Source organism: Rhineura floridana, chromosome 2 (genome assembly GCF_030035675.1).
Source record: "Rhineura floridana isolate rRhiFlo1 chromosome 2, rRhiFlo1.hap2, whole genome shotgun sequence".
Lineage (NCBI taxonomy): Eukaryota > Metazoa > Chordata > Lepidosauria > Squamata > Rhineuridae > Rhineura > Rhineura floridana.
The window spans coordinates 108,591,457-108,617,261 of record NC_084481.1 but is presented as its reverse complement, the minus strand read 5'-3'; the positions used below and the strand labels follow the sequence as shown (position 1 = coordinate 108,617,261).

Here is a 25,805-nt window from a genome sequence, read left to right as displayed (position 1 = left end):
CGTATGTTGCTGGATTATAGCTCCCATTATCTCTGACTAATGGCCATGCTTGTTGGGACTGATAGGAGTTGTCAAGCAACATCTGGAGGCCACAGTTTCCCCACCCCTGGCTTAAAGCAACCTTATGGTAGGCTGATGGTGGACCAGACTTAGTATATCTAAAAAAAACCATAGCTCAAAAAAGCCAGGTGTATCCATGCCACAGGCACTTAGCTTTCCACATGCAGCTCATATTGCGTGACTGTTTGGCTGATCTTTTCCAGGTCCCCAGCAAGTGTGAATCAGGATGTGTTTGCCCTGATGGACTATATGAGAAACTAGATGGTACATGTGTGCCACCTGATGAGTGTCCTTGTGAATATGGTGGCATCTCATATGCAAAAGGAGAGGAGATTCACATTGAATGCAAGACCTGGTAAGATTTTATATTGTCATCCTTTTTGTCTTCTTGGCTAAACCATGTAAGTATGCTATTCATATGATAGCTTAGAAAACACCGGGACACAATTCAATTACATATATTACTAGTGCAAATTGAATATGGGACTTCAGGAAATCTATGTTCACATTGCACAAAGGCATCAAGGATATCACCCAAGAGTGGTGTGCTACTTTTATATGCAGACTTTCTGACAAGTTTTTCTGTTCCTCATCAGCACCTGCACAAGAGGAAAATGGCAATGTATCCAAAATTCCAGGTGTTCTTCAACATGCAGCCTCTATGGGGAAGGTCATATCACCACGTTTGATGGGCAACACTTTGTGTTTGATGGCAACTGTGAATACATACTAGCTATGGTAATATCGCTTTGACTGCACTTTATCAATGTAAACAGATTTGAATCAATGTAACACTTAAAATGAAGACCTATAGTTCAGAGAATGTCTTGAGATAAAACAGCATCGATCTCAAATATTTTATATCCATATTCTTTAAATAGGGAGTGGAGGAATTCACATACCATTTGTTGTCTAAATTTCACTTCTGACTTTCAAATGCAACCAGATCTTGTCTGCCAAAAATTTAAAACATCTTCTAATATAATTTCACAAAAAGAAATCTAAACAGCCTGTAGAAGGAATATCATCCTAATCCAAGTGTCTTTGTATCGCTCCCACTACGCAAGAGGCATTGCACCTTCATTCCTTGAAAAAGATCAACATCCTGTCAACAGTGGTTTGATCCTTGGTTCTTCCACAAATAATATAATCTAAGAATATAAAACTCTGTCAGTACCTTCTTTCCCCAAGCACAGGAGTGGGCAGATGGTAGCTCAGAATCTACTGTTAGATCTCTGGGTGATTTGCAGTGGATCAGCAAGGGTTTCTGATTTTGAGTTGACCAACAATTTCCCCCATCCTTATTGTTGAAAAGGAATGCTCAGAAGGAAAGCAGGAGCCAATTTTTGTGTGAAAGGACTTGTGTGCTTGATTCTGGTACCACCTGATAATTTCTGGGCTGAACATGTGCTCAAGGGCACTTTGTTCTTTAATTCTTATCCACCCATCTGATCCATGATTTTGCTATAACTTTAGGGTTGTAGTGAAAGTAAAGTAGATTCCACAAGCCTGAAGACTGCCCGCCCCTGTCCTAACATACCACATGACAAATGGTATTTAAATCCATATGAACTGTCTCAGGAAACTATGGTTTTTAGGGACTTCCTGCTTAAAATTATCCTTTGCCTTATTTGGTGTATGGCAGACTGAACTGCACAGTCCTCTTAATTGAGAGAACCCCTTGAGTTGGGTTGAGCTCTACCACTAGGAGGCAGCTCTCTGAAGTCCCATCTTTATACATTAGCTATAATTTGCAATGTGCATTACAAACTACTTCTCATTCATATTCACAAGAGCCCTGCTGGTTTGAGTTAAGGAAATGTTCTGTAGAGATCATTTGTCTGAATGAACCAGTGAAAGCATGGTTCAGTGGGGCTTTAAATCCAGATCTCTCTCTGTCTCTGTCTCTTTCCCAATTAGTCCCACACTGTATCAATATCTGGTATTTTTCTATGCTTCTGCCCTGGGCAGGAGAACCAAAAAGTCTATGTTGAGCCCAGAGCTTGGAAAAGTTACTTTTTTGAACTGCAACTCCCATCAGCCCAATCCAGTGGCCATGCTGGCTGGGGCTGATGGTAGTTGTAGTTCAAAAAAGTAACTTTTCCAAGCTCTGGTTGAGCCTCATGCTAAGGATCTCAAGTGACTACCAGTGTCAAGGCCTTGTTAATATCATGTTTGGGCCAAATGCCCCCCAAATTATTGGAAACCTCTAGGAGATTGTACTCTGTACTTTAAATCCTCACATAATTTTGCTTTCCCTCTAATGGTTATATGACTGTTGTTCTCTCCTTAGGATGGGTGTGGCATGAGTGGCACTCCCCACACTTTTAAAATAGTGACTGAGAATGTTGTCTGTGGAAATACCGGGGTCACGTGTTCCAGGGCAATCAAGATTCACCTTGGGGTAAGGATAGCATGTACTCATTATTATGCACAAGTGAGATTTACTCATCTGCTCCACAGTGGAACTTGGGAATTTTCTAGCACTATCCAAGAAAATTGATTGTGCATTCTTGTCATCCTAGCACTTTACCATCTTCAGATATCAAGGCAATATTCGAATCCCCACATATCCATGAAGCTCACTGGGTGACCTTGGGCCAGTCACTGCCTCTCAGCCTCATGAAAACCCTAGTCATAGGGTCGCCATAAGTCGGAATCGACTTGAAGGCAGTACACACAAACAATAATAATAATAAACAAATTGATTGGGTTCTTCCCAAAAGCCTGCTAAAACACAGGCCTAATTACATTGTGCACAAGAAAACTAGGCATTCTTCTCAAAAGTTTACAGTGATTCTGTTAGATAGGCTTTTCTATTTACATGCCATTTTCCTTGCAGAATCTGACAATAACTTTAGCAGACAGAAAATACACTGTTTCTGGTGCAAATCCTAGGACAGAGTTCTTCATAGAAGAGAACACCCTCCACTTGATTATTGAGATCACAATCCCTGGCAAATACGACATGAGCCTTATCTGGAACAGGCACATGAACATATTCATCAAGATATTCAGAGAAACAAAGGTAATGTGAAATCATTTCCTAATAGATTCTTATTTGCGTTTCTTGGGAAATACAAATAAAATTGAATAGGCAGTTACGGTGCCAAAATACTACATTGTAAACAGAAATGTTCTAGGAAGACTAATCAAAAGTTGGTCTCCATAGAGAAGAGATAAAACAGCTACTACTTGTACTTCCATTCTTTTTATGGATTTTGGTTTTGTTTTACATGGCAAAGTGGCTACAGGTAACTTCAGGTTCAGCAGACAACTAGAGATGGGGCTATTTCCATGTTGGCTTTTTCTCTGCTCTAAGTTACAGCTGCTTTTCTAAGGGCTTATCCACATGAGATCATACCTTTGTACTAAAGACCCTGCTTTTACTGTCATGATAGATTTGCAAGGTCCACACTTAGTAGTTTCATATCCACTGTTTTCCATTCACACTAGTAGGCATTCCTCTGTGACGGATCAGTGTCTCTGTTTTCTTGTGGCTCCGCCATCTAATTTTACATGTTTACTCCCTCTGGTTCAAGGCTGAAGCTGGGAGAGGGCCTCTGTGTGAAATTGACAAGAAAAAATGGAACTGATGAAAAAAACTCTTCTCCATTGTCCCAGCCTGAGTTAAAGGTGGATGGGGGGGGGGAGTGAGTGAAAAGGCAAAGTAGGCAGCGGCTGTGGCAGTTTTTGCTGGTAGCAGAAAGAGAGGGAACGGGCAATGGGGCATTAAAAGAGAGCCTGCCCACCAAAAAAAAAAAAAAAATCTAAGCAAAGTGCCTAGAAGGAGGAGTGCTGCACAGCTGAGATGGTTTTTCCTTTCCTTTTTGCATTGTAATTGGATTGGATTAATATGGATTTAAAGGGGAAAACTGCATTATAGCTTCTACTTGCCTGCAACGTCATGTGAACCATGTGAATTACAAGAGAATGGAAGTAGCACCAGACACACACTAAATCGTTGTGTGGATGAGCCATAAGTGGAGAAAGAGACAGGACTTCACCTCCATATGGGAAAGCAACTTGGAACAGAACTTTAAGCAAAGAATGGCTGGCAAAGAAAATTTGAAATAGGTCCTGTCTCTTTCTCTCTCTCTCCAACCCCCCCCCCACAATCATTGGCCATCCATTCAATCTGAAGTTACCCATGGCTAGTTTGCATATTAAAAGGTTCACTTTCATGTATTGTTATGACTTCCATGACTATTTTTATTTTACTTCAATCTAGGATCACCTCTGTGGTTTATGTGGTAATTACAATGGGAATATAAGAGATGACTTTGAAACTCGGAGTAGGTATGTGGCATCCAATGAATTGCAGTTTGTGAATTCCTGGAAAGAGGATCCACTTTGTGGGGATGTGTTCTTTGTGGCTGATCCATGTAGCAACAATCCCTATCGCAAAGCGTGGGCAGAAAAGCAGTGCTCCATCATCAACAGTCAAGTATTTGCTGCCTGCCATAGCAAGGTAAAAACATACCCTATGCATCAAGTATATCCTCTGCTTCAAGATGTTAATATTTTCCTACACATACTTCCAAAAGCCAGTTTCCTTTTTAATTATTTTGAATGTATTTATTTATTTATTTGAAAAAAGTATGTGACCCCTTTTCAAGGCAAAACCCCTGTTTCAGGGCTGCTTACATCAAAAACACAATACCAACAAAAATACTGTACAATAGGAAACTAAGGCTGCAATCCTAACCCCTCTGAATGGGAATAAACCCCACTGAATTCAACAGGACTTACTTTTGAGTAGACATGCTGCTGCCACCACTGAGGCTCTGCAAAGTGGCAAGATGACCACCACATCTACAGTCACAGCAGCAGCAGAAGGTGTGGGGGGGAGGCAGATTGAGACTGATCCCTGCACCAGCTTCAGGCCCAATGCTTGATCCAGTGGATCCTGAGCCAGCTCATCGGCACCCTCGGAATGCTGGATTTCAGGGCTGACCAGTGGTGTGCCTTCCACACACCAAACATGCAGATGGGCAGAAGAGCGAGGTCTGTGCTGGTGGAGTGATGCAAATGTCAGTCATGAAGCCATTGAATTGAACAGCGCCGTCTTATACATGTCTCTATGTAGAGGTAAATTCCATTGAGTTCAGTGAGATTTACACCCTGGGACTTGTGTAGAGCAAGTCCTACCAAGATGGGGAGGGGAGAGTCTGTAGTGGAGGAATCTCCTCATCCAAGCTATCTACTTTTTCACTAAGGTGGCACCGGGGGTGTGTGCTGTTCCAGTGTTCTCACCTTTGTTTGTTTCAAATTTTCCTCCCATTGTTTCCTATGGGAGGGGAATTCAGTATGCCACCCATCATGATCTGTTAATACAGCAGATTATGCTGCAAAATGGCTGTATGATTTGATTAGCAGTAATTGCTTGTTTGGTCCCACTGAATGTGTCAGAAAGAGCTTTAAACTAACACCGACTTTCTGGTTTAATTCTTCTGCCCCTGGTATAGGTGTACCGCATGCATTATTATGAAGCCTGTGTCCAGGATTCATGTGGATGTGACACTGGAGGAGACTGTGAATGCATGTGTGATGCTATTGCAGTGTATGCAAAAGCTTGTTTAGAAGCTGGTGTCTGTATTGACTGGAGAGCCCCAGATTTCTGTCGTAAGTTTCTTAACATTGCCTTTTAAAAAGCGTGCTGGATTTCTGAAAGTATGTTAGCAGTTTTATATGAATGTAATAATATGCAGAGCTGGATGATACTTATTAAGACTACAGATTGCTAACACTATAGAGAAGGAAGCATTATATGTTTAGAGGAATGTTTTCAAACTATGTTCCTACAAACCATATCATCCCTCAGAAGACACCCCAATGAGAAGATCAGTAGCTGTGGACAGCTTCCACCACAGACCGTTTGTCCTCTATACCAATCATCTCTGGCACTGTGCAGATGCAGGAGAGAATTTAATGCTTTTGTGTCACAGGAAAATTATTAGCACATTCTATGTGCAATTGTGTAACAATGAGGCATATAAAGTCTACACCTTAGAACATGCAAGTTCTCTTTCATGCACATAAATTCCTCAGTGGACAAATTTGATTTGGAATAGAATCCCTGGAGCTAGAGAGTTTCAAATCCACTGTCTTGGCACACTGTGAAAAACTGGATTCTATACAGATTTCTTTACATCTCAAGTCAAAGTACAGCCAAAACTTATCTGGCCCACTACAGAGCATATGTCACATGGCTCAGACTTTTCTTCATTCTTGCAAGGAACCATGGTCATCCTGTTTTCCTCAACACTGTGGGGAGCAGTTATCCATTTGCATCAGCTTCTGTACCCATTTACATTGGGGTGGATTATAATAGCAATTCAGTGACATAATGCTAAACCAGACTATGGATTAACATGAACACATAAGTTTCTGGGGAGGAGTTTGCAGCTGTTTAGGCCTTCCTCCAGTCCTCTTGCTGCTGTGAGGTAGGCCATGGTTTGGTTTAGCATGTCATCCATATCTAGGCCCATGGTTTGCCTCAGTCCAGACAAACCACGTTGTAACCAAAGGTTTTTGTTCATGGTTTACAACTCATGGTTTGTCTGGAGAACACAAACCACAAACCTGGATTCAGACAACATGCTAAGCCAAACCATGGCTGACCTCATAGCTGCAAGACCAGAAGAGGTGATCTCTTCAGAAGCCTGCACTCGTGCATGTTCATATTATGTTCCAGCTGAGCCAGAGTGTGAATAGGTGAGATGCACCCTCAACCTTCAAGAATGTAATCAAGTATAACATAAGAAACAAATAACGAAGATCTTTCATTAGATGCTTCCATCTTTAAATGAGTTTGCCATAGGGGAAAGAAAAACAATGCTTCTCCAACATGTTATTTTTTCTTTACAAAATGTAATTTAATAGATTTAATACCAATCACTTTTTCACCCATTTTAGCCGTCTACTGTGACTACTTCAACAGCCATAAGAAGAATGGCATGGATGGCACCTATTATAACTATGTTAATGAACTGAATTGCACCTGGCATTATCGTCCTTGTAAATGTCCGTTCCAGCTACTAAACTACACACAGGTCAACATAGAAGGTAGGGGTTTTTTATTCTTTCAAAATAGAAACTGTGTTTGCCAACGATATAGCAATTGTGTTGCACAAAAAACTACCAGTCTAGTTTCTTTGCAGCTGTCTTTGCCTGCCAGCAGATTACATTTGTTATTACCATTCTCAGTCATACAATGATTTATAGATAACTTTAGTTACCAGTTCAGCATTCTTAAGACTCTGTAAGTTCTCCTTCCAATTACTGCTGGCCACAGTCTTCTTTCTTTTCTTCCTTTCCTTTTTTACCAAAAGTACTAATTTTGTATCCCAATTTTCATCTCACTGTGCATGCCAAAGTTCCTCATGATTTAACACTAAATGCATTTAAATATTTGTTTCATTCTTCACCTCTGTTCTATGCCATGCTTGATGTAAATGACAAAGTGCATTCATGCCAGCTATTTGTCCAAAAGCAGAGTCAGCATTGGCTTGGACAAAAATATGGCTGTCAAAAACTATATGGGGAGAAAGATTCAGCCAAGGGCACTGAAGGCCCAACCCTCTTCAAAGAGACCAGGTAGCACCCAAATAACAAAAGGAGGAACAAGAACTCAATAGCCATTTCCCACATTTGTCAGCTCTGCTGCTGGGTTTTTTATTTTTGTGTGTGAGGGGGAGGAAGTCTGTTCCAAAAGCAAAAAAAATCTTCATAATTTCTTTTCCAGAGATGCTCTATTGAGATAAAAATGGATGTCAAAGGGGCCCCATTTGGCATATGCCATCCCACTTCTTGAGTGTCAAGACAGATTATTCAAATGTGACTGTGTCCAGGAGGCTCCCTTTACTGTTGTATTGAGATAAAGGGCTCCCCAAGCCTTTGATCTGCTTAGCATTGCTTGCTGCCATGACTGCAACAGCTTGATTGGCTGGGGAAATCTTTGGGGCCTGCTGACCCCCACTTCATAGAGCAATTAGATAAAGTAATAAATCACAACTGTGCACAGTGCATAGTAGGGATGCCAGGTCAGAAGCATCCCAAACCTTGAGATGTCAGGGGCGGCCCCTAGTGATGTCACAGGGCGGCCCCCCAGTGATGTCACAGGGGCGACCTCTAGTGATGTCATTAATCATGATACATAAAGCAGCAACCACAGTCACTTGGAGCATACCATTCAAACAAAAAAAAAACTCCTATTGGAAATAAAGATAGAAATCTTAGGTAAATGAGGATGTTTCCAGGTCCAACTGAAGTGACGGAAACATCTCACCTGCTTAGGGACCCTGGGTAGGGAACATTTAATCTATCCTACTTGACTGGAAAGAAGGGTTTAGGTGCCCTCAGGCCAGGCCAGTCACCAAAAAGCCATTGTAGGTAAAGGGTAGCCTATTGATGTGGAGATGTTAGATGGGAGCACTCAGGAGTAAAGATGGATGCCCCTGAAGGATGCAATTCTAAGCATACTTACTAAGAGACTAAGCTCCATAGAACTCAACAGGACCTTTGAGTAGATATGGTTAGGACTGTGCTGTTATTAAGTCTTGACTAGAGATCCTCTGCAAAGATATCCATATCAAATCAAGGTTGACAATCCCCTGCCTGGAATGCCATGCCCCTGCCTTTTAACATGGTTGCTCCAAACTTCTTTAGAGACTTGACCCTTCACTGCAGAGAGAGGTTTGAGAAATGAGTAAGAGTTAAGAAGATTCTCTACCCTTTTCTGCCTACCCCTTGGGCTGCTATAAACTCACTTTGACAGCCAACCTAATTCCAATGAGTAATAACTGACAGAAAGAAAACACACATGGTTTGGTCTACCTTCACGGGCAGTAGCTTGGGAACAACTGCAATTTAAGACACACTTCTCAGTATGTGAATTTTCTTTTACCACTATTGGGCAAGAAACAAACCATCATGCAACCAACAAGGTGCATCATTAGTGGGTTTAAGGGGGTTGAGCTGAGTGCATGGAACCACTGTTGTTGCTACTATGGATGTAAGGGAGTGATGCCAGAGGTAAATGAAATGCAAATAGAAAAAGAAAAAAAGCAGTGATTATTTCCTAAATGCAATAGTATACCAACCACAAAAAGATTCCTGTGAGTAAGGCAGAAAACTCAGCATCCCACAACCAATCAGGTTTCCTGACCAAAACTAAAAAAATCCTGGCAGCCAGTCAGCCAAGGTCACAGAAATCCCCATGCAACACAAATTGTCTTGGGAGCTGTAATTAGTGCAGAATGCTGTGGCATGATTGCTGACATGAGCGAGACCCTATCAGCACATAATACCTCAGTTCTGAAATCTGCATTGGTTGCTGATTTGCTACCAGGCCAAGATTAGGGACTATTTTCCATGTCATGGGTTCCATATAGTGCTTGTTCTGCTCTTGTAAGAAATTGATCCTTTAGTGTGGCAGCACCTACACTTTGGAACTCCCTGTCTACTGACATTCATTGTACTCTCTTTGGCACCTGCTAAAAACATTTTTGTTTAGGCAAGCCTACCCAGGCATGTAGAAGCTATTACATTCTTATCTGTTTTAACTCATTGTTGGTTTTATTATTTTGAATGTTTTTAAATACCTGTCTTTCACTGTTTTTACCAATAATTTCATTGTTTTAATTCCTTCTGTAAAGCGCTTTGACCGTTTTTTTTACAATAAAGTGGTATATAAATGTTGTAAATAAAATACATAAATAATTTTCAAATTTACTGTGGCCCTTGAGTCTCTTTCCTCTTTTAGGAACAAAGGAATCTGCCTTATATAGAGTCAGGCATTTTGGCACCATCTAGCTCAGTACTAATGACATGGACTAGCATTGGCTCTCTGGGATTCCAGGCAATAGTCTTTTCCAGAGATTGGATTTTGGGCCTTTGCATGCAAACCATGTGCCCTATCACTGAGCTATAGCCCTTCCCCTGTCTAAAAATATTATTTTCAATTCACCAATGAATGTACAGCACACCTAGGGCAGATCTATACCATTCATTTAAAGCACATTCAACACACATTTGAAGCAAATGAATCCCACCGCAGAATCATAAGAATTATAACTGTGAGGGAGAAACTTCTGCTTTTGTTTGCTGTCCTGGGCTCCAACTGGGAGAAAGGGTGCAATATAAATCTAATAAATAAATAAATAAGTAAATATACTACACTTCCCAGGATTCTTTACGGGAAGTCATGCACTTTAAATGCAAGTTGGATGTGCTTTAAATGTATTGTGTGAATCTACTTAATAAACTTTGCCTGCATGTAAATCATTTTAATTAACTTTTTAAAATGTAAATCAGCTACAAAGTTCACTGAGTGACCATGGACTACTCACCATCTCTCAGCCTAATTTGCTCCTCAGAGTGAAAACAACAGAGGGGGACCATTACCACCCCAAGGAAGAAGGGCACACTTAAAATGTAGAGGAAATAATAATGTACAACCGTAGTTGAAATCAGATACTTATCAGGACATAGTATGAAGAAATATTTATATCAGCATGACTGTCAAGGATGTTTATTATTTACACAGCCTGTAAATATAATTATAGTGCAATCCTATGCATGTTTACTCAGCAGCGAGTCCCAATGTATTCAATGGGGCTGATCAGGGAAGCGTAGACAGGACTGCAACCTCAAGTCCAACATTCCATTTTTGGGCAAGGTAATACAGCGTGTGGTGGCCGCCCAGCTCCAGAGATTCTTGGATGAAACGGATTATCTGGATCCATTTCAGTCTAGTTTCAGGCCTGGTTACAGGACAGAGACAGCTTTGGTCGCCTTTGTGGATGACCTTCGCAGAGCGCTGGACAGGGGGAGTGTGTCCCTGTAAGTTCTACTGGACCTCTCAGTGGCTTTCGATACCATCGACCATGGTATCCTTTTGCAACACCTTGCTGGGATGGGACTTGGGGGCACCGTGTTATGATGGCTCCATTCCTTTCTGGAGGGACAAACTCAGAAGGTGGTGCTGGGGGACTCCTGTTCAACTCCTTGGCCATTGACCTATGGGGTCCCTCAGGGTTCAGTTTTGTCCCCCATGTTATTTAACATCTATATGAAACCGCTGGGAGAGGTTGACTGGGGGTTTGGGGTTCGGTGCCATCAGTATGCGGATGACACCCAACTCTATTTCTCCTTTCCACCTAAAGCCAAAGAACCTGTCCTGGTCCTGAAGCAGTGCCTGGCATCAGTGATGGACTGGATGAGGGCAAACAAATTGAAATTAAATTCAGACAAGATAGAGGTGCTCCTGGTCAGTCGAAGGGCAGATCAGGGAATAGGGATTCAGCCTGTGCTGGATGGGGTTACACTCCCCCTGAAGACACAGGTTCGCAGTTTGGGTGTGCTCCTGGACTCAGCTCTGAACTTGGAGGCCCAGGTCTTGGCCGTGGCCAGGAGTGCCTTTGCCCATTTAAGACTAGTGCGCCAGCTGCGCCCGTTCCTGGAAATGCCTGATTTGACTATGGTGATGCATGCCTTAGTTACATCCCATTTAGACTACTGTAACACGCTCTACGTGGGGCTGCCTTTGAAGACTGTTCGGAAACTTAAACTGGTACAAAGAGCTGCAGCCAGAGTATTAACAGGGGCTGGTTACAGGGACCATACAACTCCCTTGTTACAACAGCTCCACTGGCTGCCAGTTTGTTTCCGGTCACAATTCAAAGTGCTGGTTTTGACCTTTAAAGCCCTGTACGGCCCAGGTCCAGGCTATTTGTCAGACCGTATCTCCCTATACGAGCCTGCCCAGCCCCTGAGATCTTCAGGAGAGGCCCTTCTCTCAGTCCCAACACCATCGCAAGTGCGATTGGTGGGGACGCGAGATAGGGCCTTCTCGGTGGCTGCTTCTAGGTTCTGGAACTCCCTTCCTAGGGAGGCACGAATGGCCCTCTCCTTGCCATCCTTCCATCGGCAAGTAAAGACTTTTTTATTCCAACAGGCTTTTGGGATAGAAGGTGTTTAGGATTGGGCTTTACAAGGGTTGTTTTATTGTATTATATTATTATCTGTATTATTTTAAATTGTTTTTAGATTTTTAAGTGCCTTTTACGGTTTTAAGATTGTGCATAGTTTAATTGTATTTTAATTGTATGTTTTTCTATGTTTTTAACTACATGTAGTTTTATTTGTAAGACGCCCTGAGTTCCAGTTTGTAAAGTTTCAATTCAATTCAGTTCAATTCAAGTGATAAGGAACTTCACTCACCCAACCCAAAATTCAAAATCATGCCACTTTAAGCTGTTTTGCAGCTGTTTCATACTTGTTTTATGGTTACTGGATTTATTTCTTGTTGTGAGCTGCCTTGGTTTCCAACCCTGCCTCACAGGGTTGTTAGAAAGATTCCATATACACAGACATTGAAGATGTAAAAATACATACACCCCATGTAATAATTTATTGTCAAAACCAGTGGGTCATTGCAGAACTTTTTTAAAAATAAATAATTCAGTATTAGTTTCCTACAAAATACAAGCAGTGACCTAGATATACCCTGCCTAAGTATTGCTTTAAAAAATAAGATTGGAGGGGGGAATTTACAATACAAACACAAACCTTTCCTATGTTCCCTCAAAAGTTCCACTGATTTATAGCTCAATCCTAGCCATGTCAACTCAAAACTAAGTCCTATTGAATTCAGTGGGGTTTACTCATGGTATGCGGGATTAGCATTGCAGCTTTAATTCCAGAAAAGCGAGTATAGGATTAAAGCATATTGGGAAGGTTTTCAAAACAGGCTATGAATTAGAGAAATAGACTGCCCTGTTCAACAACCCAGGAAAATTTAAAAGTTGCGTGTACACTTCTTTTAAATTTCTGTTCATAAATTATTTGAAAGATAAAATGTATAATATGCTATTTTTGCAAGTAATTTAAAAAACCCTGCATGTACACTTTTATTATAATCATAATTGAAATTGTTTACCGTAAACAATTGCCTACCAAGATCCTGCTGTGATTCTATTTGTTCCATATCTCCTGACCTACACATTCAGAGAAATGGACTTTTGCTACTGCTGAAGGTTATATACCAGGAAAAGACAACTATTTTCTGGCCTTGCAATGGGTTCTAGCTATTGCCAGCGGGTCAACAAATCCCTTGTCAATCACAACCCTGACTTAACTTATTGGCTACAAATGTGAAAGGGCGGGGTTAGAGCATCCAACTACGAGCTCATTTAAGTTGTGGGGGGCGGCTGATACTTTGGTGTATATCTCTTGAACCAGATGACCTAGAAACTTAATTTTTAAAAAAAATGAAAGCTGAGAGTCCGAAGATTGAAGTGACTCACCCAGAGACCCAGAGAGGACCCCAAAAATCCAGAGTCTCTGGGCAAAATCCAGAGTCTCTGGGCAAAAACCAGAGACCTGGCAACCCTAGGTAGAAACCTGAGTTGCTGGTTGCTGGCTGAGACCTGAGGCACTGATAAAAGACTCAGAGGTATGGTCTCCTGGATCATGTTCTTCCAATGCCTCTGATTAATGGGCTTCCTGAAAGAGGAGGGGCTGTGAAGTTGAAGTAATCTTGTGGACTACTAGTCTCGGCTGTATCAGTCATGTTTGAGGGAGAGAGGCTTTGCTACCTTGGTGTCTCTAGGCAAGTGTTCTGAAGAGAAAAGGCCTTTTGATTTCCCTCTGGGCCCCAGCTCTAGAGTGAGATTAGGGGGCTATGCTGCTGTTTGCAAGGGAGTGTATGTTCCATCCAGGGCTGAGTGAGCTGAGCTCTGCCTCTCTTGTGGCTGAAACTATGAAATAAACTGGTGCCCAAGACCGTGCTGCTACAGCAGGTGATGAAGCTGCTTCCAAGGGGGTCATGTCAGCTGGGCCTGGAGATGGTGCTTAGCAGTCACTTTTGATCGATTATTTTTGTTTTACTATGAGTTGGTATCAAACTCCATTAATAGTTTATGTTTACTTTTGCTTTATTGATATGCTACTCTGTGTGTGTGCGTGCGTGCGTGCATGTGTCCATGTGTGGTGTTTTTGAATATATTATTGTATTGATGGAACTGTGTTTTGTCATTTTTTAAATTCTTTGTTACTGTTGTGAACCACTTTGAGCTCAACTCTGTTCCTGGAAAAACAGAATACAAATATTAAACCACATCAAAATCAAATGACCCCCTTGCCCAAAAGTGAATATAAAATGGGGATATAAATACAAATGTAGCCTCACATGTACTCTGCAGTACAATGCAGGGCACCCACCCACTGTCGTAAAATGAAGTGTCAAATCACTATATTCATTGCTGCTCAGTTGCAATTCAAGTGCAGCCATGTTTCCATTTGTTTCTGTTCAGGCCACTAATATTGGCACAGACTGCGTTTCAGTTCATGTGAAAAAATTAAACACTGTTCACATTACAATGCTGAGTTACAAACTGAGTTAGAGAAAATGAATGAGCTTAATTTGTCTAATCCCTGATTTCTTGGAGCTACTTACCATGCTGTAATGCTCAGCTAGTTCCCCTGGACCCTTCATCCGTACCCATCTAACTACTAGCCACAGATGCAACTTCTCTGAAGCCTGACCAAACCCTCAAGCATAGCATGATTGGCCAGCAATGTCGTTCTGCATCATTGTTTTAAGTCAAACCCTAATTATGAACCATTAGACTGACTCAAAAAAGTGATTCAGAATCTGTTTAGAGTTGAAGAAAATTAAAGTTTTAGCCTAGCTTTCTGTTCCATTTCAGTCTGACACCCTGCCACTAATATCTATATGAAAACACATAGGTGAACATAAATATGTAACCTGTGCAATACTTTTTGGAAACATTAATTTGCAAGGGTTGTATTATAAAGACCGTGTCCCACGAGAATACTGATAGGAAGGTAGTAATAAGTAGGCAAGAAGCTTTGAAACCTTTTGTAAACCTTTCACAAACTGATTTGTAATAATAATAATAATAATAAATTTAATTTTTGTGTCGCCTATCTGGCCGAAGCCACTGTAGGCGACGTACAAACTAAAATTCAGTAAATTACAATACAATACAGATAAAATACAATAAAATCAGAACGATCATTAATCACAGCAGCATGAAATCAGTTAGGGCGATCAATAGATAATAAAATATCCCAAAAAAGTTAGCCCTCCCCGGAATTCCTGAAGGCCTGTCCAAAAAGCCAAGTTTTTAATGCCCGGCGAAATATATCCAGGGAAGGGGCATGGCGAAGATCAAATGGGAGGGAGTTCCAGAGAGTGGGGGCCGCCACTGAAAATGCCCTCTCTCTAGTCCCTACCAACCTAGCTGTTTTCGTTGGTGGGACTGAGAGAAGGCCCTGTGTGGCTGATCTGGTTGGGCGGCTTAATTTGTGGTACTGGAGGCGCTCCTTCAGATAAACTGGGCCGAGACCGTATAGGGATTTAAAGGTTAATACCAACACCTTGAATTGGGCCCGGAAAACAACTGGCAGCCAATGTAGGTGAAATAATACTGGCGTGATGTGATCACGGCGGCGGCTGTTTGTAAGCAACCGAGCCATCGCATTCTGCACCAGTTGTAGTTTCTGGACTGTTTTCAAGGGTAACCCCACATAGAGCGCATTGCAGTAGTCTAATCGAGAGGTGACCAGGGCGTGTACCACCAGTGGGAGCTGATGAATAGGGAGGTAGGGTTGCAGCCTCCGTATGAGATGTAATTGGTACCAAGCTGCCCGGCTCACTGCCGAAATCTGAGCCTCCATGGACAGCTTGGAATCAAGAACCACCCCGAGGCTGCGGACCTGATCTTTCAGGGGTAAACTCACCCCATTAAACTGTAGGTCAACAGCACCCAACCTCCCCCTGTCACCCACAAGTAGCACCTCGGTCTTATCAGGATTGAGCTTCAGTCTGTTCCTTCCCATCCATCCACTCACGGATTCCAGGCACTTGGACAAGGTCTCCACAGCCATCTCTGCTGAAGATTTAAAGGAGAGATAGAGCTGCGTGTCATCTGCATATTGATGACATCGCAGCCCAAAACTCCTGATGATAGCTCCCCGCGGCTTTACATAGATGTTAAATAGCATGGGAGAGAGGATAGAACCCTGTGGCACTCCGCATGTGAGGGGCCAAGGGTCTGAAACCTCATCTCCCAATGCTACCTGTTGATGCCTGTCAGAGAGAAAGGAACGGAACCACTGCAAAACAGAAAGCTCATGGTTGGAAGAGTGGGTCTATAGTTGTTTCTCCAAGACTTATGACAAGAATTCTTTTTCAAACCTTTTTCTGAGACTAGGGTTTACCTATAACTTTTGCTGTATACACAATGAACAATATATTTCTTCTTTTCTTCTAGGCTGTTACAACTGTTCTCAAGATGAATACTATGATCATAAGAAGAAAGCCTGTGTGCCTTGTGGTAAGGGGAAAAGGCCAGCTTTCAAATTCCCTACTTACAACAGTTCTCATTTTAAGAAGGGCCATTTATAGTGCAATCCCATGCATGGTTACTGATTTCATTGGGACTTTTTACCTAATCTGCATAATATGCATAAGATTACAGCCTTATTTAACATTCCATTTACTTCCAGAGGACTTCTTTTGATCCTAAACCCTGCTATTGAATTGTCTTTTCTTGTCCATTTATTGCTCTTAATTTTAATAAATGTATCATATCCACTAGAATCCAACATTTAGGTGATTTAGAAAGTACATGTATACAGTGGTTGATGGAAAGTAGTAAAATCATAATTAGTGAGAATATGAGTACCCTGGTCCCCCAGGTACTAGTCTAACACTCTAACCACTATACCACAGTAATTTACTTCTTAAATTACCTTAATCATGGAATTCTGGAGTATTTTTTCATATGCAAAGTTGTACTTTCATTACAGAAATGGGAACAAATCATATGATCTATAACAAAAGTATATAGCTGATATTAAACCAGTGGTTATTATCACAATGCCATCAACAAATTAGAGTCTCTTCACACTGAATGGTTTTTCTACACAGATGTCACTTCTGTGTGAGAAAACCACATATATACAAGTCCATATCTATATACTTGGCTACAATTTGCTGCACTGTTGCAGCTCACTTGTGTTATTTGGTGAAACAGGAAATGTGTCTTTGCTACACATGATATGTTCCATATAGTCTCCTGCCACTGAGGTTATATGCATGTAGAGAATCAAAATGAAGCATAGTGGTATTCCTAAATGGTCCAGACCTTTGATTTTATAGAGAGTAGATGTACTGCCCTCAAGTCGATTCCGACTTATGGCAACCCTATGAATAGGGCTTTCATGAGGCCGAGAGGCAGTGACTGGCCCAAGGTCACCCAGTGAGCTTCATGGCTATGTGGGGATTTGAACCCTCATCTCCCAGGTCGTAGTCTAACACCTTAACCACTACACCACACTGGCTCTCTGTGATTTTACACATCATTTTAAAATTCTGGATTGTACTCATACATTTATCTTTTCATCAGGACAACACTTCACAACTACTCCATCACCAACAACAAGTGAGTATAAGATATTAAAATGTATATTTAAAATATATAACACTGAATTTAACTTACAGAAAAACCAGAAATGGATTACATTCATATAGGCAGAATAGTCCACAGATCTTATTGAGTACAGAGCCAAACCCATGCAGGGTTATCTTTGTGTCAAGAAAAAGTCAAAAGCTGCACACTGAATAAATTCTGTACATGAAGTGATTCTGCATGTAGTTGCCTTTTTGCAACATTTATTCTGCTTCTTGCAGTCATGGAGAAGAGGCAGGGCTGTGTACATCTTGACTATTTGTTATGCAATTCCAAGGCCACTGTTTGTATTTCCATCCTGACTTTAGTATTCCTTCCAGCTGTGTCCTTCCAGTCTCTCTTTTCTTATTGTACCCAGTATTTGGCCCCTTATTCACTTATTTATTTTTTATTCTATTTATTTATTATTTGATTTATATCCCACCCTTCCCATTCCCACCCCTATTCCCTTCACCCTTCTTGTTCTTTGTCCTTAATAACATTATAAACCTGTTGCCAGCACATAGTACATAGGTCAGCACACCCACACCCACTCCTTCTCTTGGTCGCCCTTTCCCCTCTGCTGGGCACATCCTTTCATTTGCTTTCTTTGCAGTCTCAACACATTCCTCAACAAGACCCACCAGCCACACGCCAAAAACAACAATAACCTCTTCCCCATCCACAATCTCCAGAACTACTGTGTCTCCGCGGACTGCAACAACCAGCACGCCGAAGACCTCTCCCCCAATGTCAACCCCTGCACCGCCCACGACTACACCTGTTCCCACTACTGTTTCCACCCACCCCACTACACTCAGCACACCCACCCCGACCACTACAACAGCACCCCACACCTCCAGCACACCCATCACTTTGACTACTAAAACTCTTCCCACTACCACAACCGTGCCCACAACTCCCACCTCCACTTCCACCAGCACGACAGTACCCACTCCCACCACCACAACTATTACCACGACTCGCCCTACCCCCACAGAAACGTCCAGTCCTCCAACCACCACAACCCCCGTGACCACAACCATCACAACGAGCAGCGGTAAGCCTTCTTGGTCGCTCATCAGCTGCTTACGCATCATTTGCCATCATTTCGTTATCAGAAAGCATCAACGGGCACGGTGATTCCAACCTCCAGCTCCCAGATAGATCAGCCCACAAAAAGAAAGGAGGGGGCCAGCCCACTGCGTCAGCTGGGGACCAGTTAATCATTTGCTCAACTGGCACCGTTTTGAAACACAAATGGAAGCACCGTCTGCTGCCTTTCTCTCTCTTTCCTCACAGGGACCAATGTTCTTTTTCTCTTGCGTTACAGCACCACCGAAAGTCACTGCTTCTGTTCCAACACCAACTTCTACAGGTAAGAGCCTTGGTCATAAGGCATGAGCGAGTTTCTCATTGGCTCTCTTTCTCTTGGTCGCCGTTTCCCCTCTGCTGGGCACATCCTTTCATTTGCTACAATTTGCTGCACTGTTGCAGCTCACTTGTGTTATTTGGTGAAACAGGAAATGTGTCTTTGCTACACATGATATGTTCCATATAGTCTCCTGCCACTGAGGTTATATGCATGTAGAGAGTCAAAATGAAGCATAGTGGTATTCCTAAATGGTCCAGACCTTTGATTTTATAGAGAGTAGATGTACTGCCCTCAAGTCGATTCCGACTTATGGCAACCCTATGAATAGGGCTTTCATGAGGCCGAGAGGCAGTGACTGGCCCAAGGTCACCCAGTGAGCTTCATGGCTATGTGGGGATTTGAACCCTCATCTCCCAGGTCGTAGTCTAACACCTTAACCACTACACCACACTGGCTCTCTGTGATTTTACACATCATTTTAAAATTCTGGATTGTACTCATATATTTATCTTTTCATCAGGACACCACTTCACAACTACTCCATCACCAACAAGTGAGTATAAGATATTAAAATGTATATTTAAAATATATAACACTGAATTTAACTTACAGAAAAACCAGAAATGGATTACATTCATATAGGCAGAATAGTCCACAGATCTTATTGAGTACAGAGCCAAACCCATACAGGGTTATCTTTGTGTCAAGAAAAAGTCAAAAGCTGCACACTGAATAAATTCTGTACATGAAGTGATTCTGCATGTAGTTGCCTTTTTGCAACATTTATTCTGCTTCTTGCAGTCATGGAGAAGAGGCAGGGCTGTGTACATCTTGACTATTTGTTATGCAATTCCAAGGCCACTGTTTGTATTTCCATCCTGACTTTAGTACTCCTTCCAGCTGTGTCCTTCCAGTCTCTCTTTTCTTATTGTACCCAGTATTTGACCCCTTATTCACTTATTTATTTTTATTCTGTTTATTTATTATTTGATTTATATCTCACCCTTCCCATTCCCACCCCTGTTCCCTGTTCCCTTCTCCCTTCTTGTTCTTTGTCCTTAATAACATTATAAACCTGTTGCCAGCACATAATACATAGGTCAGCACACCCACACCCACTCCTTCTCTTGGTCGCCCTTTCCCCTCTGCTGGCCACAACCTTTCATTTGCTTTCTTTGCAGTCTCAACACATTCCTCAACAAGACCCACCAGCCACACACCGAAAACAATAACTTCTTCTCCATCCACAATGGTTTTGCCAGGCCCAGCCTCCAAAAGGTCTTTTGTATCTTTAAAAGTTGTGCAGGGTGAAGGGAGAATTCCACCGTGTGGTTTTTCCCATTACAGGGTTGCAAGAACACCTGCACTTGGCTGACTTTCTCTTCTCCTAAAGATACAGGATCAGTCTCAGGCCTTGAACCTGGCAACCTTAGACCAAAGGCCTTTGTAGTCCAGCATTCTGTATTCATGGTGGCTAACCAGTTGCCTTATGGAAGCCTACAAGTAGGACAGTAGCACAATAGCACTCTTCCACTCATGATCTTCAGCAGCTGGTATTCATCCCATATTTGATACTGGAAGCAGTACATATCCATCATGAGTAGTAGCCACTGATAGCCTTTTCTTCCATAATCACAGGCATATCTGCACTATACATTTAAAGCACTATTAGATCACTTTAAACAGTCATGGCGTCCTGAAAGAATCTTGCGAAGTGTAGTCTAAGGGTGCTGAGAATTGTTAGGAGACCCCTATCCCCTCAAAGAGCTATAATTCCAAGAGTTTCCTGATAAGAGGGATTGATTGTGTGTGGCCACACACACACAGAGTTTGCTGTAATCTTGCAACTCACATTCACAGCTTGATTGAATAGAATATATGGGTTCAATAAACATGAAGGCATTCACTTGACTTCCCTCCACTGAAGTTATATGCAGGTGGGGAAGAGCTGGATCAATCTTTCCCAGAACACTGTTTTGACCAAATCAGGGATTTTGAGACAGCCCTAAAGGGAAGTATACCAGGCCACGTTCAAGGTTCCAGTTTTGATATACAAAGCCCTATACAGCTTGGGACCAGAATGCCTGAAAGATTGTCTTACCCCTTATATATCCAGTCGATCACTGCGCTCTGCAGGTGAGGGCCTCCTGCAAATACCATCTTATCAGGAGGTCCATTCCGCACAACATAGGAGGCGGACCCTTAGTGTAGTGGCACCTACCCTTTAGAATTCCCTACCCTTAAGTATTAGACAGGCACAATCTCTGTTATCTTTTTGGCACCTAATGAAGACCTTCCTATTTCAACAAGGCTTTTAAGTACAGATCTTATCCCAGTTTGTGTCTGTGTTGGAGCTGCTTTTTAAGATGTTGTTTTTAAAAAGATGTTTTTAACATCTTTTTAAATATGTTTTGTTTTAATATATTTTAAAGTCTGTTTTTTAAGATGTTTTAGAGTGTTTTTAGTGTTTTTGTTTGCCCCCTTGGGTTTCTACTGGAAGGGTGGGATACAAATGTTGTTGTTGTTGTTGTTGTTGTTATTAACAACAACAATAATAATGTATGAAATATCATTCATGTATGAAATATATGTGTTCTCAAAACTGAGTCCCTTTGATTTTATATTCCACATTACGATACACACTTCTTGTCTTTTCCACAGCTCCAACAAGTACTACACTACCACCCATAACAGGTGAATACCAGATTTTAAAGCATATTATTTATAGGTATATAATGTACAGTCTGTATACTGAAAGTAAAATGTCCATTTCCCAGTATAGTCCAACAGTGATATAGAACAGAAAAAAACAGCTAGGGTGATCCAGCAAGTGAGATCTATAAGAGGAAATGAGGCTTTCATAGCTGGATCTATTTTGAAAGTGAATAAACATCCCACACATGCAGTCCTCATCCATTCTGCACAGCTTGGGTGGCTATGCCTGTAATTATCCATCCTGTGATCTAGATGGAGAAGCTTGGCTCCATATTAATTCAGTATGTCCCAACATCTTGTCACATGCCATTGTTTCCAAAGTAGAGTAAGACATACCTTGCAGTTAGATCCAGCAGGGATTAAAATCACAAGAATCACACTTGCCATCTGTATTTTCTTTACATGATATAGTGAATTAGGCTGAACTCCTAACCTCACTTACCATGGAGTAAGAACTTACTTCTCAGTAGACATGTCTAGGATTATGTTGTCAGTTCATTTGGAGTGGAATTGCAAACTACTGTTTGTCAGTTCAGATGTGTATTGCCCGGGCCCTGGGCTGCTTCACAATTTAGGGTCGGTACCAAGGAATCAATGAGACAGATTCAAAGTTTACTCACAAAGGAAAAGTTTATTGGGTATATAACAGGCATGCCTACCCACTGGAACAGACTGTCAAGGTCCCTCGCAGAGACGTTGAAGTCTGAACCCCGAGCTGGCTGTGCGGGCTTATCACATCTTGACAGGGTACATGATTGAATTATGCTATATCAACCTAAGCATCAAAGCCATTCTATGATTAATAGAGTTTATGTTGCTATCTTTGAAGTATCACAGTCTCTTGATCTATGGATATCAAGGCACTTGATGGATTACCCTATCTACGTGAGGGAACACTGTTCTGGTGTACACAGGTCCGCTTGACCTGTCTATGCAACCCTCTCCTTGGCACATGCACTACAGTTCCTTGACACGTGCAGCTCATTAGAGCCTATCTAGAGTGTAAACAGGTCATCTTGACCTGTCCATGCCCCTCTCTACTGGTATGTATGCTACTGTTCCTTAACACATGCAGCTCATTACAGCTATGTAGACCAGCTTTAAGGCTACTGTACATCAAATGGTCCTTTCCCTCCCCATCAGCCTCCTAGATAAGACACAGCTGGGTGTAAGTTGGGTACTCATTGACCGTTCCTTGAACTAATCTCTGATAAGCTAACTTCTTGCAGGTGCTCAGAACTGAGAAAAACAACATTATTAAGCTTTCACTTGCAAATCTTAACCTCTTAAAGACAAGTCTACATAATAAAAATAGGCATACATATGCAAAGGCAATGATTACATGAGCGCTCCATGGACTACACGATGTAATAGTAAAAAAGTAGTGTGCCATGAAAGAGGAAGGAACACACAAGAGAAGAAAGAAGGGAGAGGAAGGTGCGCATAACCCTAAGTCTCATTCATGTAACATGCAGTGTTGCATCTCAACAACTCTGTTTATAGAAAAGTGACAATAAATCAAAATCAATAAATGGATAACATTTGTTTAGCGTTTTGTAGCTGAAAAGAGAAATCTTAAAACATGTTGGTGTTACCTTGTACTTCAATAGATTTCTGAAATTAGCCATGACAAACAACAAGGTATTTAAACAGATGAGCCACTATTGAGGGTTTGTACAATTAAATAACCAACCTGCCTCATGGAATTCCATCAGTAGTAACTTTTTGCCAATATATTACTCAGACTTCTGGCCTCATGTCTTTAGATTCCATTTACAGCACAATAAATAAATGTTAGTAATTACACATGTATTTTAATAACCCATTAAAATATAAAAGGTGTGGATTGTTCATACTCCTGTGCTTAAACATATTTTCCCACCTTTGCTTTGCAGAGCATCCTCGCCCAAGTACAGCACCCCTAGTTGGAGTATCAACAACAGGTCAGTACTGGTATCAACTCTTCACAGTGGCAGCACCTGTTCTGTAAAACTACCTCCCCACTAATATTAGGCAGGAATCTTCATTGTACTGTTCTTTTTCAACATGCTTTAAAAAAAACCTGTATAGGCAAGCCTACCCACACATGTAATTTTAACATGTAAGTTTATTATGTGTATTCATTTCAAATACCAGATTTTATTTATATTTGATAAATTTTAAAATGTGTTATTCTTTTATTTGACTGGCATTTTAACAAATATTTTATATAATTATATGTCAATCCCTTAGAGTTGATAAAGCTCTGTAAAACTATTCCTAATTAATTAATTGAATGATAAATAGTCACAAAAAACACTATATGAACCTTACAATAATCCTAAAACAAAAATTAGGTTGAGGTACAACTTTGCTGAGAATAAGCCTGCTAGTTCTCTATCACACAATAAAACAACAACAAAGAAAACAATTTTTGGCCACTAAGTCCTTTCACAAAGCAAAGCAAAAATTAAAAATTAAAAACTGAAACAATGTAATAACAATGAATGCCACCACACAATCATCAAAATGCAAAATGAAAGAACAAACAAAAAGTGAGTTTATGAAACATCAACAACAAAATAGTAATCATCCTTTTTCAAACCTATACCGCTACTCAATAATTGTAGTATTTACACTTTCATGAGCATATTCAAAAACAAGTGAGGTTAGCATTTCATCAAGAAAAGCTGACCAGTATTATCAAGAGATAATGCAATGAAAAAGCAATTTATCTCATGTAACAAAACAGGCATATATCGAAACCTTAAAAATTTCTACCTATACCCACAATGATGAATATGTACATTTTCACTTTCAGACACCATGCCTACAAAAGCAACAAGCACAATCAACAGAGAAAAAACCACATTAAACTCTCAGGACACACAAACTTCCATAAGCATATCCAAAATATAATTAACTACTGTAATTCACACAACAAAAACCACAATCAAGACAATTCCACAAACCACTATCTCAACAGCAAACACTAATCTGTCCACAATGTCCAGAATAACTGGGTTAACACAGTCAACAACCGCAAGCACTCCCAAGATAATTCCCACGCTCTCCATTCCTATGCCACCCACAACTACAACCACCACTTCTGTTCAAACACTTAACAATACAGGTAAGCGCCTTGAACAGAAGGCATGAGAGAGTTTATACATTCTCCTTCTCGGGGTCCCACTAAACCTATGATGATCATATCCCGTGATAGGCTTTCTTTATCCTTTGCAGCAAACACAACTTCATCAAAAGGACCCCCCAGCCACACAGATAAAACAACGGTAGCCACACCTCTGTTCACACCCCCAATCAACCCCACTGGAATGTTTACTCCCTTGTCCAGAACCACTGCATCAACACAGATCTCAACAATAAGCCACACACCCAAAACAATAATAACCTCTTCTCCATCCAAAATGTCCAGAACTACCGTGTGTACACAGACCGCAACAACCAGCACGCCGAAGACCACCCCCCAATATCAACCCCGTGCCGCCCATGACTACACCCATTCCCACTACTGTTTCCACCCACCCCACTACACTAAGCACACCCACCCGGACCACTACAACAGCACCCCACACCTCCAGCACACCCATCACTTTGACTACTAAAACTCTTCCCACTACCACAACCATGCCCACAACTCCCACCTCCACTTCCACCAGCACGACAGTACCCACTCCCACCACCACAACTACTACCACGACTCGCCCTACCCCCACAGAAACGTCCAGTCCTGCAACCACCACAACCACCACGACCACAACCATTACAACGAGCAGCGGTAAGCCTTCTTGGTCGCTCATCAGCTGCTTACGCATCATTTGCCATCGTTTCGTTATCATAAAGCATCAACGGGCACGGTGATTCCAACCTCCAGCTCCCAGAGAGATCAGCCCACAAAAAGAAAGGAGGAGGCCACCCCACTCCGTCAGCTGGGTACCAGTTAATCATTTGCTCAACTGGAACCCTTTTGAAACACAAATGGAAGCACCGTCTGCTGCCTTTCTCTCTCTTTCTTCATGGGGACCAATGCTCTTTTTCTCTTGCGTTACAGCACCGCCAAAAGTCACCGCTTCTGTTCCAACACCAACTTCTACAGGTAAGCGCCTCGGTCATAAGGCATGAGCAAATTTCTCATTCGCTTTGCTTCTCTTGCTCGCCCTTTCCCCTCTGCT

The 25,805-nt window shown here is 41.6% G+C and overlaps 1 protein-coding gene across 1 annotated transcript in view; it reads left to right on the top strand.

The window, feature by feature from the left end:
• MUC6 (mucin 6, oligomeric mucus/gel-forming) overlaps window positions 1–25,415 on the top strand; it is a 96,574-nt gene extending 71,159 nt beyond the window's left edge. Inside the window, exons 21-32 of the mRNA XM_061612764.1 lie at window positions 264–415; window positions 657–798; window positions 2,354–2,464; window positions 2,903–3,088; window positions 4,292–4,531; window positions 5,529–5,685; window positions 6,979–7,128; window positions 16,365–16,427; window positions 18,160–18,603; window positions 18,846–18,921; window positions 23,529–23,586; window positions 25,293–25,415. Of these exons, the coding sequence (XP_061468748.1) occupies window positions 264–415; window positions 657–798; window positions 2,354–2,464; window positions 2,903–3,088; window positions 4,292–4,531; window positions 5,529–5,685; window positions 6,979–7,128; window positions 16,365–16,427; window positions 18,160–18,603; window positions 18,846–18,921; window positions 23,529–23,586; window positions 25,293–25,415 (1,902 nt within the window). The remainder of the gene's footprint in view (window positions 1–263; window positions 416–656; window positions 799–2,353; window positions 2,465–2,902; window positions 3,089–4,291; window positions 4,532–5,528; window positions 5,686–6,978; window positions 7,129–16,364; window positions 16,428–18,159; window positions 18,604–18,845; window positions 18,922–23,528; window positions 23,587–25,292) is intronic.
• The last annotated feature ends 390 nt before the right edge of the window (window positions 25,416–25,805 follow it).